This window comes from Anas acuta, chromosome 27 (assembly GCF_963932015.1).
Source record: "Anas acuta chromosome 27, bAnaAcu1.1, whole genome shotgun sequence".
Classification (NCBI taxonomy): domain Eukaryota; kingdom Metazoa; phylum Chordata; class Aves; order Anseriformes; family Anatidae; genus Anas; species Anas acuta.
Window position 1 is genome coordinate 2055906 of NC_089005.1, and position 15255 is coordinate 2071160.

Consider the following 15255-nt stretch of genomic DNA (forward strand, 5'->3'; position numbering starts at 1 on the left):
GTTCTGGGGTTTCCCTGCTTTCCCTTCCCCCCCAACCCCAAAATGATCACACCAAATTAAGATGTTTCCCTAAAAACGTCCCATCCTGGCGCAGCAGATTGGTGATGGGGTTGGAGCTACCCAAGGTGCCGCAGAGGCTCCGTGTCCCCCTTTGTGCTTCCCCTCCTGCTGCTTCCCATCTTGGTGGCAGGTTTTTAGGGGGGCTGGGCGTGTAATTATTTGGGGGCACTAATTACAAGGAAGGAGAGAATTAGCCCCAGCAGCAGCTCTGGGAGAGCCCGGGCACTTGCTCAGGGGAGAAACCTGGAGGCTGCAAAGATTTGGGTATAATACACACCAAAAATACACACTTGTGCAAACACATCTGTGCAAAGAGAAATGCCTGTGCAGACACACGTGCTTGTGCAAAGACACGCTTGTGGAAACACGTTTCTGCAAAGCCACGCTTGGGCACAGGCAAGCTCTTGTGCAAATAGTCCCACTTGTGCAAACAGCTGCTTGTGCGAGCACGTTTGTGCAACGACGCATGCTTGTGCAAATGCGTGCTCTTGTGCAAATGCGTGCTCTTGTGCAAATATTCACGCTTGTGCAAAAAATAATGCTTGTGTAAGCACGTTTATGCAGAAATTCACACTTGTGCAAACACACACATCTGTGCAAACACAAGCACTTGTGCAAACACACGTTCCCCCGCGGGCAGCCCTGCAGGGCTCTGGCCCGCGCCCTGTGCCGCGATTTTCCCCGACGCAACGGGAAGGCAGCACTTTGCCCTAATGGTGCCCGAGAAATTACCAAGATTAGCAGCTCCATTCTTCGGCGTTTCAGGCCAATCACGTTTTGGGGGTGTTTTTCCATCAGCACTAAGTTACTGCTGTCAGATTGTTCCGGCGTGGCGGGCCCTAGGGCGGCATTGTGCCTTCCAGCCGCTCGCTGATCCTAATGCCATTGCCTACAGCCTGTGTTTAAAGGTAATGCAAACAGTTTGATCCGCAAAATACCTTTTGATCTATAATTTCCAGACATCGTTCCCGAACTTTGATTTTACAACAATTAGCCAAAAAGCCCTTTTCGTGTGATATTTGCCGAGAGCCTGACAGTAGCGGCAATTAAACCCCATCTGTTTGCAGAGCATGAATAATAGCAGTTGACACTCAACTTCGGGTACCGCACACGGGAAGCCTGGTAAACACCCGACCTCGTCACCGAGACACGGGGCCGGGGCGGGACGGATCCTGCCCTCCGTGTTTGCACGGGGGGGGCTCAAGGGATCGCCCCCCTCTGGGATGATTTTGGCCGGGGTTTGCCCTTGCTGCGTGCCCATAGAGCCGCCAGAAGCCTGAAGTGCGGAGAAAATGACACCCTAACAGCCAGCTCCTTTGCTTGTTTTCTTTTCCCTTCTTTTTTTTTATTCCTCTTATTTTTTTTTCCTCTTTTTTTTTTTTTTTTTCTCTCTCTCTTTTTTTTTTTCTCTGTCTTTTTTTTTTTTTTTTCCTCTCTTTTTTTTTTTTATTAATAAAGCTTTCATTAAAAGGCAGCGACAGAAACTCACACCGGGGGGAACTGAATATTCCAAGGAGCCAAGTCATCAATTAAAACAACATTTCTCTCTGTTCTTTCCCCTTTCAAACGCTTGGTTTAATCACCAAAAAGTAGACTATAAAGAGCCCCAGCAAGACGGAACAATGCCGAGTCACAAACTCTTACATCTGCGGCGCTGCTACAAAGCGGCGGCGGTTCCCACCGGCGCAGCGGGGACCGGCGAGCAAACGGCGCCTGCCAAACCTCCGGGATGGGCACCGGGATGCTCAGGGCCAGCGGAGGAGCCGGGATCAGGCCCTCCACGTGTCGAGGTGGAGATTTAATTCTCCCCGTTCCCACAAATCCCAGGCACGCCGGTGCTCTGGCTTACTCCCGAAATGAGCATCCCTCCCGCTGGCAGCTCCCTGGGGCAGGTTTCCCACACCCACCACTGCCTGCAGGCAGGACTCGCATACCCAAAAGCTGATTTTTTTTATTTTTTTTTCTATTTTTTTTTTATTTTTTTCCCCCACTACAACCCAAGCAGAAAGCTTCACCTTCCCTTACTAAATTTGCCTCCTCTCTCTGTGCCGCTCCGTGCGCCCTGATGGCTGCAGAAGTGGCCCCTGGTGGGCCCATCCGGGGAATGCTCCCCGTGGCATGGCAAACCCCAAATATTTTGGGTAAATAAGCTCGGCCCTGCATGCCAGGCGCTGTATGAACACAGCTTGGTGAGAAAAGTTTGCATCTGAGCTCTTGCATCGCTGTCCCTTTGGGTTGGGGACGGGGCTGGGGACAGGGCTGGGAACCTCGCCAGGACGCGGGCACCCAGCCTGCCCGTCCCCCCACTCCTTCCCAGCCTCTCGTCATGCACAAATCCCTCAACTTTTAAGGTTAATAAAGCCCTTGTTTGCTTAAGATAGCACCTGTTTCTATGGTGACACTTGCAACCCAGAACCTGTTTATCAGCCAGCAAGGAGGAACGGTGACAAACGCAGGCGCAGGAGCAGGCACCGAGCCCTGCACAGGGCTGGTGACAATGATGGGACATCCAGGACCAAGGGCGCAGCGGTGACCCCACAACTGACCCCATGATCCACACCCAGCATCATTTTCCCCTCCAGGCAAAGCCAACCCAAGCACATGCAGCCATAGGGCTGGATCCTGCCCACCACGGTGCCATGTGGCAGGGAGGAAAAGCGAAGCAAAATGTTGGGCTGTGAGCAATTTGCTCTCAAACCATTGGCACACGTCTCTTCCCTCTGACCCTACAGCCCTCTCCAAACTGCTCCGTGCCTCAGTTTCCCCAAAACCTCCCCAGGAGGACGCGGGCGCAAGGGGTGGCGGAGGCTCCCCGCGGGTCCCGCTCGGCTCCAGCCTGGCGCAGGATCCCTCCCGGCTGGCAGAGCTGGTTTCCATAACGACTTTCTGCTACAAACATATTTTGATAAAAATAAAGTTAAAGCGGCGAGGCTGTGCCGGAGCACAAATTTGCTGCTCGCTCTCCCCCTCCCCACTCCCCACAGAGGGGGAATAAGGCCGGGAAGCTTTCCTTTCCCAAGGGCAGGGTTTTCTTCCCTTCCCAAGGGCAGGGTTTTCTTCCTTTCCCAAGGGCAGGGATTTCTCCCTTCCCTCGTTTTCCCCACCGAAGACAAAATGGAAAGCCTTGTTTACTGGATTTCTCTGTGCGCCGGCTCCCACTCTGCCTAGCTACCTGATGCTCTCCAGTATATACAGGATAATGTGATAAATTCATTTCCAATTCACTGCATTATCCTTTGAATATTTTAATGACTCATTGAATGGAGTAAAAAAAAAAAAAAAAAAAAAAAAAAAAAAGCTATTTCAAATGAACAATTATGCTGCATTAGAGTAAAGGCTGATTATATTTAAACACTGCTTGCATGGATAACGGGACATATCGACCTCCGCCTATAAGAGCTAATTTGGCTCTTATCTCTAAATAATTTTACACTGCAAATTACCATGAAAACCTAAAGGGCTTTAAAAACATTCATCAAAAGATATTATTCCACTTTGTAGCAACATTTTTATTTAAATTATTTTGAATGGGAGTGAAGGCATCTCTGGCGGCTGACAATCGGCGGAGCAGCGCCGCGGTCGCCGATAAGGAGCGGCGAGCGGTACCCGGCGGGGATGGGAAGCTCCGGCCCTAAATCCACTTTAGGGACACAAATCCCAAGCTGGTCCCCACCCTCGGTGGCACGGCTGGGTAAGGCAGCGTGCATGGCACTCTCGCCTTTGCTCATGATATTAAATTGGGATTTTCCCAAGGGTCAATTTTGGCTCGGTGCCCTGCGCCCTGCCCACGAGGAAGGCGCTTTGAAACGCTTTGAAGCACCAAAGGCACCGCAGTTCGCCACGAGGAGCCACGTGGCTGAACACCAAAGGAGCTGGTGGCTTTGTGGGGACGCTCAAGGGTGGCTTTATGGGGACACGGGGTGGGTGGCGAGGTCCCTGGTGGCACCGCATGGCGCAAGGGGGGCGGATACGCAGGGGATGCGGAGGGATGCTTCGGTACCCGGGGCACAAGGAGGAAAATGATCAAACATTGGGGCTTGGGGCCAACAAAGATGTGACACCTGGTGATGGGAGAGCTGTTTCCATTCCTCAAAATCTCTTTTTTCCCCCCAAATCCACCCTTCTGCAGGAAGGGCTCCCTCCTTATGGCCTGGCGAGGAGCTTTCTGTCCTCACTACTGAATTACCCAAGAGCTGGGGAAAAAGCCACCTTCCTTCCATTTGTGTTGGTCTTAAGCCCGCATCTTTGCTTAAATGATCTTATGCTCCAAAAAAAAAATGAAAAAAAAGAAAAAGAAAACCACAATAATTAGCAATAGCGAACGCCTCGGAAGGATCTGTGTACAGAAGGGAAAACAAGAGCTTGGGCTTTTTTTTGCGTTTAGTAAATATTAAAATTAATGAGAGACTTTCAGGACCCTGTTGTTAGAAATGCAGAAGGGCTTCTGTGAAGGATTAAAAAAAAAAAAAAAACCCTATACACAAATCTCTGCAATTATTCTGAATGCTTTATATTTTTCAGCCAATTATGAAATTCATGGAAAGTATTAATATCTAATTTTAATTTGCTCAATATTCCCATTAACAATAAAAAGTCTAATTAAGGTATCTGTACAAAAAGCCCTTAGCAGTAATTTCAGAGAATAATAGCAGAGAATGACTAGATATTTCTTGTTAAATGCATGCTGCAAATTAATTGATATCTTAATTAGACTTTAGTACTAAGATTATTAGTTAGATTGATTCAGAGCTGAAACACCTCATCTTTTAAAAGACAAAAGCAGGCAGGAGAGGAACAAACTGATTTTCCAAAACCTCTCTGGAGGCGCAGCGGCGGCACACGGGGAGCTCACGGTCACGACCCGCCCGTCCCCGACCCATCGCGCTTTCCTCCCAACACGTGTTTGTGAAACCCAAGGGATAAACCCACGGCATTTTCACCAAAATGCTTGTTTTACCCCCCTAAAAGAATGACAGCAAGCTCTCTGAAGCAGCTCGCTGTCTATGCAGATAGAACTGTCAGTGGGGAGTTTGTGAGGCGATTTTTTTTTTCCCAGCATTTCCTTAGAAAAGGGTAAAAAAAAAAATAAGCAGCAGCAATATTTTTGGCCCAGCTTCGCTCTATATAGTCTCAGGAAGCGCTCCCCTACCTACACGCCGAGCACGATTTACATTTCCCTTGCAAACGCTCCTCCTTTGGGATTTCACCCGCAGGCGCGCGCGCCCCGCCGGGAATCGCGCCCGCTGGGACAGCGCCACCAAACGCCACCTCCCGCTTGGGGACGAGGCTGGGGACACTCACGCGGATGTCGGCGAGCAGCCAGTGCCTCCAGAAGCGGTTCTTGGGGTTGGCTCTGCTGGGCGCATCGGGGTCCACCAGCACCAGCACATATTTCTTGCTCTGCAAGAGAGGGGAGAGCGTTTGGGCACGGCGCGTGGCACCGCGGGGCACCCGTGGCGCATAAAGCATGGAACAACCCCAAAATCATTTAGGTTTTCACTCTTTCCCATGCATGCACGCTTGTATTCATGCAAAATCTTGGATAATACAAGAAATAAGCATTGTGCATCATAGGGGGAGTGCAAGGCATGCAGACATTCTCGGGACATCTTCCTCCCCGTGACCTAAATCTCTCCAAGGTGCTTGTGGAGGAGGAACAGCTTTATGGTGTCCCACCAAAAGGGCACCGAGGAAGATTTCCCCTGTGCACCAGGAGGAGATGCCAGGATATTTCCTGAAATGAATGCCCAGCTCCACTCATGGATGCCCCGGTCTCTCCGAGGGTGCCCAGCACCCAAGGGTGCCAGCAGCACGAGGACACAGGGATGGGATTTGGGTCCCTGCAGGATGGAGCTGGGTTTGAAGTGACCTCTGGAGGCTGTGGGTGGAAAACCTGCTGATCCCCGGGGATTTGGCAGGACCTCAGGCACCAGATTATCCTGCAAGCACCCAGATTAAGGGATCTCTATCCTAATGAGACCTCCAGGTGCATCTGTCAGCTCGCCAGCGGTGCCACGCTCGGCTCCAGAGTGCCCCGGGGCTGCGATTTCAGGAGCCGCTGGGGGATTGAGCCATGTGGTTCCCATCCAAATTAACCGGAGCTCGGTGGCTAAATCCCCGTGTCGCTTGTGAAACCGGGCAGGGATTTTCACAGCGGGATTGCTGGGCCAGAAAAAAGTGCTCTTACTCCATTTCATGAGCCCTGCTCTTGGTGCCATGGGTCTCCCCATGCCCGTGGAGCCCCCAAAGCCCCTTTGCAGCCCCCAGAGCCGTGCGTGGCTCAGCCCTCGCTGCAAACACCAAGCAACACTTGTGCACCAAGAGCTGTTTTACCCGAAATCCGTGGATTTCAACCCATTTAGCAAAGAGCTTGCAACAGTTGCAGAGAAAATCCCAGGCTGATGCAAGCGCCCTGCCCGAGAGCGAGGTGCCGACGGCGCCGTGCCTTGCTCCCAGCCCGGCTCAAACCATTTCATTCCCAGTGGGTTTGCGTTGAGCATGCAGATGTGCACCCAAAAAAGGGGCCACCCTAAGGGGGACGGGGCTGGGGACATAATGGCAGGGCTGCCACCTCCCTGCATGTGCTCTTGCAGCTGCACCGCCCAGAGCATCGCGGAGAAGCGGAAATATTTCAGCGCCGGTGCCGAAAATGGGAAGGAGGAGGGAACGGGGAGGGAGAAGGAAGGGGGGGGAAGAAGCCCAACAACCCAAAAACCCCGCGCCGCAAGTGTGAAGGAATTTGAGCTCTAACTTTAGGGAGGGTACAGCGCCGAGCACGGCGCTTATGAATCTCTCGTTTCTCCTTCGGAGCCCAGCTGGTGGGAACAGAACGTGTAGTCATGGGACTGTCATCGTGTGCTGTCCAGGTTAACATGTAGCATTTCTATTACTATTAACAGACTTTCTGCTCCTCACTCCATCTGTTCTTCGAAATAATTGCAGTTGTACAGACCATGCCTTCGCTACAGGCAGGCTCTGGGGAGAGGATAGTGCTTTTATGCAAAAAAAAAAAAAAAAAAAAAGAAAAAAAAGGAAGAAAAAAAAAAAGGAGAAAAAAAAAGTGTTAAAAAATAACAGCAAACACGAGAATAGAGTGCAAGCGAAGTTAACAGCAGGCTCGCAATTTGGTACAGATTGTGGCCTAGAAAGGTGGCAGCGCACGCGGCGTGGGGCAGACCCCCGTGGGGACGGGCACCGGGTCGGTCCCGAGCCCGGCTCCCTCCGGGTGCGCCGAGACCCCGAGGATTTGGGGGATTTTCTTTTTTTTTTGGATCACCTGCGGGATGGAGGCAGCAAAGCTTCCCCCGTGACGCACCGTGCGTGGTGCTGCGCCACCCAAAATTGGAGGGGTTTGTGCGGGGCTGTTGCTCGCTCTGCTTCTCGCCTGTGCTCGCAGGGTGCCAGAGGGTTGAGCTTTAATTCCCCAATCCCTCCCCGACACGGGCTAACAGCATTAGCTGCTGCCAGGGCTCCGGGCAGGAGCTGGCCCAAGGTGACACCGGAGCTGCTCGGTGTCCCCTCTCCGAGGACTTTTGGGGAGGAGTGCACCCCAGCCGCACAGGGCCACCCCCAAACCCCAAAAGGAGCCCAAATCGCGTCTCCACGCATCACCTTCCCCCTGCTAACCGCTTCTAGAGGGGAAAAGCAGCGAGGCACACGGCTACTGCTGCAGTTCTGCTTATCCACAGGTTGGGAAACTCGCTCGGAGCGGGCAGGGCTGCTGCAAGAGGCAGGGAGAGGGAAGCAGGCGGGCCAGAGGGGATTTGTGCGCCGAGATCGCGGGGAGCCGGGGCTGCACGGGAATTAAAGACTTATCCAAACGAGAGCAAAGAGGGTGTTAAAGCGACACACATGTAGAGCGAGCAGTTTCCTTGGAAACGAGCGCACATGGAAGCGGCACACATGCAGACCCGGGCGGGCGGCAGCCTCTCCCCGGCAGCCGAAGAGGGGCCGCGGGGATTTGGGGTACGGGGCCGCGGGACGAAGGCACGAGGTGGGCTTTGTCCCCGCTGTGATGGGGAAGCTGGAGGTGCCCAGCTCGGCTGGCCCAGTTTGTCCTCGAAATTCAGTCCCAAAAGGAAGGAGGCAAGGATGAGCAAAACCCCAGCCCCGCTCCTCGCCCGGCGCACGTTTTTCGGCACGAGGAAAGGGTTTGGAAACCCCCCTTGAATTGGAAACCCCCCTCCTTGGCTTGGAAACCTGCCCCCTGCATCCTCCCCAGCTCCTCCATCCCTCAGAGCCACTCCTGGGCCACATCCACCCCACGGCAGGCTCCCAGCATCCAGCCACACCAGGCTGTAGGGGACATTTCGGTGCGCCCTCACCTCTGCAACCAACCCATGGGGGCACGGAGCTGCCACTGCAGGCACAAACCCCGGCACCGACACCTTCAAACTTCCCCTGCACGGCATTAACCCCGTTTTTTCTTGCTGCCACCCTCCTAGGAAGGATTTGGGGCTGCCCCCAGTGCACGGGACGCGGTCCTGAGCACGCAGCGCCGGGCTGAGACCTCACCCCATGGCACGATGAGCAGGGGAGAGCTCGGTGTGAGCTCATTTTACACAACTCCAGGACACCAAATGCAAATATACCCAAGGAGAGAGGCTCACGGGTGCGCAGGGAGCGGGACGGGGTGCCCGGTGTCCCCAAAAACATCGCCCTGGCTCTCCTGCACGGGATGGAGACCGCCTGTGCTGAGCGCAAGAGCCGGGGCGCTGCCGCTCCTCCTGCTAGGTGGAAGTGCTGCAAGCACCAGCTGAGATCTCAGAGTCAATCTGGGCTTTTTTCTTGGCTCGTCCCCAGTACTAAAAAGTTTCTATAACGGGCACGTAGTTAGCAATTCTGCTGCTGAGGCTTCGCCAAAGAGAAATTCTAGCTCCTTCTTCTGTGGCTAACGGCACCGGGAGGGGTGAGGCAGGCAAAAAAAAATAAAAAAAAAATCAAATTGTTTGCAACCAAGTCGCTTATTGTGACTTCGGGAAACGGAGCCGCAATTTTCGAGGTGGTTTTCACCTTCCTATTTTAAACCAGAGCATCGCAGCTTTCACCCCCCCCCTTCCCCTCATCTCCTCCTACAAAATAGGTCAGCAATATTAACCCTGCTCAGCAGGACTTGCCCAAGGGGACAAGCGGCACAATCTGAACGCTTGACCCAAGCATCTCGTCCCCCCCCCCCCTGCACTGCCCAAGGGAACTTCATTGACTTTCTAACAGGCTGCCCCCCCCTGCAACGAGCCGTGCAGCCAGGCTGCTCTCCCCCAGCTCCCCGGGGGCTAAACCAGCCAAATATTTATGCAGCCTGATGTCCGAATAATAATGGATTAATCCGGGATCGTTACGGCGAGCCCGGGCGATCTGTTAGGTTTATTCCCAAACCGAGGCCTTCGGATGGTGTAAGAAACGGGGTTATTTGCTACCAAAGGAGAACATTTTGTTTTCCCACATGGCGGAACAGACCCACAAAAGGGGTTTTAGGCTCTTGGTGTAAGGAAGCAAAAAGCAAGGTGACCTCCCAGGGGGGAAATATGGGCGGGCAGGGTGTGCCCATGGTGGAGGCTGCATCCCTGGCACGTTTTGGGGTGGGATGGGAGCAGCAGGCTGTCCCTCCTCGCTCCGAGACCCCATTGCAGGGGTTTCCCCAAAACCGAGGTCCTCCCAAATCACTGCCACCACCCACATGGGATCAGGGGATGACCCCAAAGCGGGGACCCCTTGCTGACACCCAGGGAAGGGGGCATGGCAAGCCCACAGCTGCCCATCCTCCATCCAGGAATGGATACAATAAACAAAAAAAAAGGGGAAATTTTAATTCCCTGCAAAAACAGAATTAAAAAAGCAAAGACCCCCCCCCAAGAACCAAAGCAGGCTGTGCCACGCATTCCCTCCGTGCGCCCTAGAGCTTGTGCTCCGTCCCCGCCTTTCCCATAGCTATTTATTCCTCTTGGAGATGGGGACAGCTCTGGAGGCGAGCTAATGAGCACCGTGCTAACGAGCATCACGCTGCCGGCCCCAGGCCGGAGCCGGGACATCGGCCATCACACCGGGACCACGCTGGGTTTAACTGGGAAGCGTGGCCAGTGCGAGGAGGAGGCGGCGGAGCGCAGCCGTCCAGCCCAATTACCGTCACGCACGGGGACACATGGGCTGGTGGCGTTTGACATTTGCTGCAAAATATTTTGATGCAAAATGGCACCTCCGTCACAAATTATTTTCCCAATCTTGGCTTGGGCTTCGGTGTGTTTTTTTGTTTATTTGTTTGTTTCTGGGATTGTGGCTTTTTTTTTTTTTTTTGGTGGTGGTGGTGTTTTTTTTTTTTATCATTTTTTTTTTGTGCGTGTGGTTCATTTTGCTGAGGAGGTGAAAGAAAAGCAGGATGGCATGGGGTGACTCTTGCAGATGAGCTCCATCACCTCCGTGCACGAGCAAAGAGCTCATGCCAACAGTTGGCCAAAGCAACCAGCCCAATCCCCATCCCAGGAGACCCCATAAGAGCATTTTTCCCTTTTTCCTGCATTTTTGAAAGGGGCAAGGCCAGGATGGAGCCACAGCACCACCAGTCCCAGCCTGAGCACCATGGGGCTGCCCGGCGAGGCAGGGGTTACGGCGCTGGAACTGCTGAACCTGGTGCCACCAGACACCTGGGAAAGCTGAAATGACTTTAAATGCCTAAACATTTTAAAACAAACCCTGGAACAATTCAGCTCCTAACTCCTGCCTGCTTTCTCTCGATCGCTCCCTCTCTCTCTCCCATTTTTACGGTTTCCAGAGCTGTTTTACGCCTCATTACCTGCACACTGTGAGTGATGTCTGTCGGTCCTAGAGCTGTAAATACCTTAAATCATGCTTCATTAAGAATATCTATGGTGCTATTAAAGAGCTATAATAGACAACGAGTTAACAGATGATTAAATATGAACTCCATTTGTGTCAGTCACCGGCGTGCAAGGAAGAGGCTTTAAGTTTTTTAAACTCGCTCTCATTATCTGCTGGGGGATGCGCGGGCGCTGGCACGGGCGCGAGCATCCCCGCGGCGTGGATCGGTGGCTCGGAGGCGCCGAGGCGCACAGCCCTTTGCTCGCCTCTTCCCATGGACACAAACACACGCGACGGATCAGGGCTCGGAGCTTTTGAAGGAAAAAAAATATTGAAGGAGGGATGGAGGAGGAGGAGGATGGGCTGGGGAGGTCGATGGGGTACCCTGATGGAGAGGATGGAGGTTAATGGGGTGGATCAGGATGCAAAGCGGGCTGAGCGCCGCCGTCGTTCCCAATAAAATAACACCACCAGTGCGAAGGAACGGGGAAAAAAAAGCCCAAAAAAAGCACAAATTCAACAATAATTAATAGTAAAATCCCACGAGTGCACAAAATACTGGGGGAAATTAAATAATGAGCGCCGCGTTATTTTCCGGATTGAATTTTTTTTTTTTTTGCTATAAAAATAGAGCGCCCCGCGCTCCGCCGGCTCCTCTCTTATTATTCCCCGACGCACCTCGACCCCTCGCAGCTCATCCTGACCCCGCTCGCTGCCACCACCGGCGTGCCCGTGGGGACCCCCGCCGCCCCCGGGGCTGTGTAGGGAGGCCGGGGGGTCCCGGGGGGCTGCGGGGGCCGGTAATTGAATCTCGGCGCATCCACGCGGCCGGAGCCTGCCTCGCCATTAAGCGAACTGGAAATGCCATTTCCGACTCGTCCCCGGCTCCGAGGATGCCCGCAGCTCCTTATCATTTGCTGCCGTCCCCTCTGCTCCCTGCTGCCTGACCTCGCCTCCCCGCCGGCCCCGGGGTCAAGGAAGGAAATTAATCCTGGAGCCCCTTGGGAGCGGCGGCAGATTGCATGCGCTCCGCTCGCTCGCCGAACGCCGAAGGATGAAAGCACGTCGGGAGCTGCGGGTGCAGAGCCTCCAGCACACCCCTTCACCTTTGGGAATCCACCCTGGGCATTTTTAATGGACTGCAAGGATCCAAAAACCCAGCCAGGGCCTTCCTCCCACCCCGGTGCACCATCACCACCTGTTGAGCGCAACCAAGACACCGCTCTGGCGAAATAATAACCCTCCCCACCACGCACACCGCTCTTGCCAGGAACAGGAGGGAGAAGATGCTCAGCTCAGAACTTCCCTCCCTAGTAAAATATTTAATAATAAACTCAGAAGAGAAGCCAACTGTCTCCCTTGGATGTGGTTTTCATTTGGAAGTTAATAGGATTTTTATTCCCATCCAAATCCCTTTTTTTTTTTTTTTTTTCTCTCGCTAATGTATGTTTTGTTCTACTATATCCATCTTGTCATGCTAAATAAAATACAAATCCTACAGCCACAGCCCAACTGGGAGCGATGCACACCCGTGTTGGAGGCATTTCTCTCCAGCACACGGACCCGAGCCGCTCTCCCATCCCCGATCACTCATCCTAATCAATCCCCCCCCCCAAAAAAAAAGAACTTTAAATAACATTTTAAATCCGCCGAGCGAGGAAAGCGTCCACGTTAACGTGTTAATTTCCACGCTGCCTTGTTTCTTTGAAACCCCTGAAAAATGGGGAGCTTAAATGAATCCTATGAAAAGGAACAGTGCATCATTAACGCAGCCAGATCCGTATCACAGACTGCAGCAATTACCGGCCGGTGAAACACTGCAAGCTGTGAAGAGCTTTCATTACCAGGGGTTCTGCAGGTCGTTCACCTCTGTCCAATCTTACGCTAAAACAAGCATTTTCTGCACCGCGGATTCCAGCTTCATTTAAATCCGTAATTGCTTTGATTTCGCTACATATGGAGCGCGGGGACTTCATGACTGAGAAATCTATTAGGCAATAAGTTGGCTACTTTTCGGGGGCCGCAGCCGGCTCGCCTCGGCTCTGCCCGGGTGGTGGGGGGACGGACGGGGAGCCTGATCCCCACCGCTGTGCGCCCAGGTCACCGAGGGGCATGCAATCAGCGGGCCGGGATGCTCGCCAATAATCCCCTCTCACCTGTGGCCCCGGGCGGAAAATAGCACTTTGCTGAAGCCTGAACGAATATCTGATGGTTTTGCATCATTTCTGAGGAGGGCGCGGCGATGCTCGTGCCGGAACAGGGCGCAATCCCCCCGGCACAGTTCACCCTTATCCCATTTTGTCCTGCATGGAAACACCTTGAGGTGGGGAATTTTTCCACCCCAGGAGGAATGGGGGCTTCTCCCCATTCTCATTTCCTATTTTTTTTTCCAAATAAAATGCATTTTTAAGATTTGGGGAGGGGGCATAGCCACCCCTGTGCGCCCCTGGTTTAGGAGCAGGGCTTTACGCACCCACCCAAACCCCAGGCTGCCCCATGGGGTCGGCAGCCAGAGACAAAAGCTCTGCTCCACGCGGGTGCGCGCCCAGCCCCGCACGGCAGCGCCTTGCAGGAGCGCATTAAACGAAGCGATTAACGCCTGTCACGTGCGCCTCCTTCTCTCTTCCAGGCTCTCCCTGGGGAAAGAAGCTGCACGTGCAGAGGAAGGGTTTGTTTTGGTGGGGTTGCATTAGTTTAAAAAAAAAAACAAAAAACGTGTGGCACAGGGGTGAGGATTCATCTCCAAGCGCCCGGGCAGGGTTTGGAGATGGGTGCGGGCACCTTGTGGCCACCCCCTTGCTCCCCGGGGCCAAATTCTGCTTCCAGGAACAACTCACGTTTCCTGCGTGGATCCGTCCATGCCCTGCTGCCTTTGAGCAACCGCTGATGGCCAACGTGGCCCAGCCCAAAGCCCCAAAACAACCCCAAATTCTGGCATCGTGCCGGTGCTGCTCCCTTTCCTGGCAGCACCCAGGGCGATGCCCGGCCAGCAGAGGATGCGGGTTTCAAAACAGGGCAGGGGTGACACGGCCGGGAAGCTGGCAGCGCTGATGCAAGCCAGTGGGGAAATTTGTAGGAAAAATGGGGTTAGGATGAAGCAGTCTGGGGGTTTTATTGCTTTTTGGCTGGGTAGATGGGAAGGGGAGGTTTGGGTGCTGCAGGTGGGAGCGAAACACAAAGGATGAGGTGCACCAGGATGGGCTCGATGAGCACCCAAAACACTAAAGCCACCAATTTTGGGGGGTCACCGGTGTTGGGTGGGATGGAGAGCGCTCCCCCCACAGCCAGGACGCTCCTTTAATTAATTTCCCTTGCTTTATTGCCCCCCTCGCTTTAATTACAACACAAATACTCGCTCGTGCAACCATCGTGCACATGAATTGAAGCTGGTGGAGGGTGTCATTAGGTCTAATTTCTTCATTTCTTTTAGGGCACGTGAGGGAAAGAGAGAAGAGCGTTTCCTGCACAGATTTCTAGTGATAAAACCTCGTTCCAAGGTGGGTTTCTTTGTGGTGCTTTTCTATTTTTTTTTTTCCCTTTTAGTTCAATATACTGAAAGCAAAATTTTGCCTTCCAGCAGCTCATCTGGGGGTGAAATAATCCACTCAACATTAGATTATCAGCTCACGCGCATTTGCATTAGAATAGGACAGCAGAGCTCCTGGGATGGAGCGAGATCCACCCTGGGAGTTGCAGCTACAAAACACGCAAATTCAGCAAAAAAAAAGGAAAAAAAAAAATAAGAAAAAGGAGCAGAATTATCCACCACTGCCCACCAGCAGTGCCAAAACACGATGCTCTCCCCAGGGCGTTCAGATCCCCGGTGTCCCCAAGGTCACCAAGCCTGAAGCCAAGGGGTCAGGGGGCTGTGGAGGTGCCGGATCGGTGCCGGATCAATTCAGGATCAATTCAGGATCAATTCAGGATCAATACAGGATCGGTGCAGCCCTTTGTTCCGCCCGGCCTGACGCTGCACCTTTCCTGCAGCTGTCAAAATGAAGCCGTCGCCCTGACGGCCGCCCGGGAGCCGTGTTACAAATGTGACGGTCCCCTTAGGCTACAGCGGGAGACATGGCCAAATTAATGAGGATGTGACAGAGTTTACGGGTCAGATTAGACTCCTCTCCCCATGGCTCCGCTCGGCGCGAGGCTGAAAATTGACAGAGAAGAAGGGGAAGCGCGGGGCGAGGGACCGCGAGGGTTTTCGGGAGCGTGTGTGCTCACCAAAAGAGCAATCCTGTACTTGTCACAACCCATCAGGAGCTCGGCGGACGAGCGCGGCGCCCTCGGTCCCTCCGGTGGGAGAGGGGAAGGAAAACCTCACCTCGCCACGGAGCCGAGCAGGCAGCGGGTCTCAAACACAGCCTAGCAGCTCTCCAGTTT

The 15255-nt window shown here is 53.4% G+C and overlaps 1 protein-coding gene across 4 annotated transcripts in view; it reads right to left on the reverse strand.

Moving 5' to 3' along the window:
* The window catches only part of PEBP4 (phosphatidylethanolamine binding protein 4), a 61440-nt gene that overhangs the window by 26376 nt on the left and 19809 nt on the right, over positions 1-15255 (reverse strand). For 3 of the 4 annotated variants that reach the window (XM_068662106.1, XM_068662107.1, XM_068662108.1), the window contains exon 4: positions 5362-5460. The exons of the other annotated variant lie outside the window; for it this stretch is intronic. In XM_068662106.1, the coding sequence (XP_068518207.1) occupies positions 5362-5460 (99 nt within the window). The remainder of the gene's footprint in view (positions 1-5361; positions 5461-15255) is intronic. 4 annotated transcript variants of the gene reach the window in all.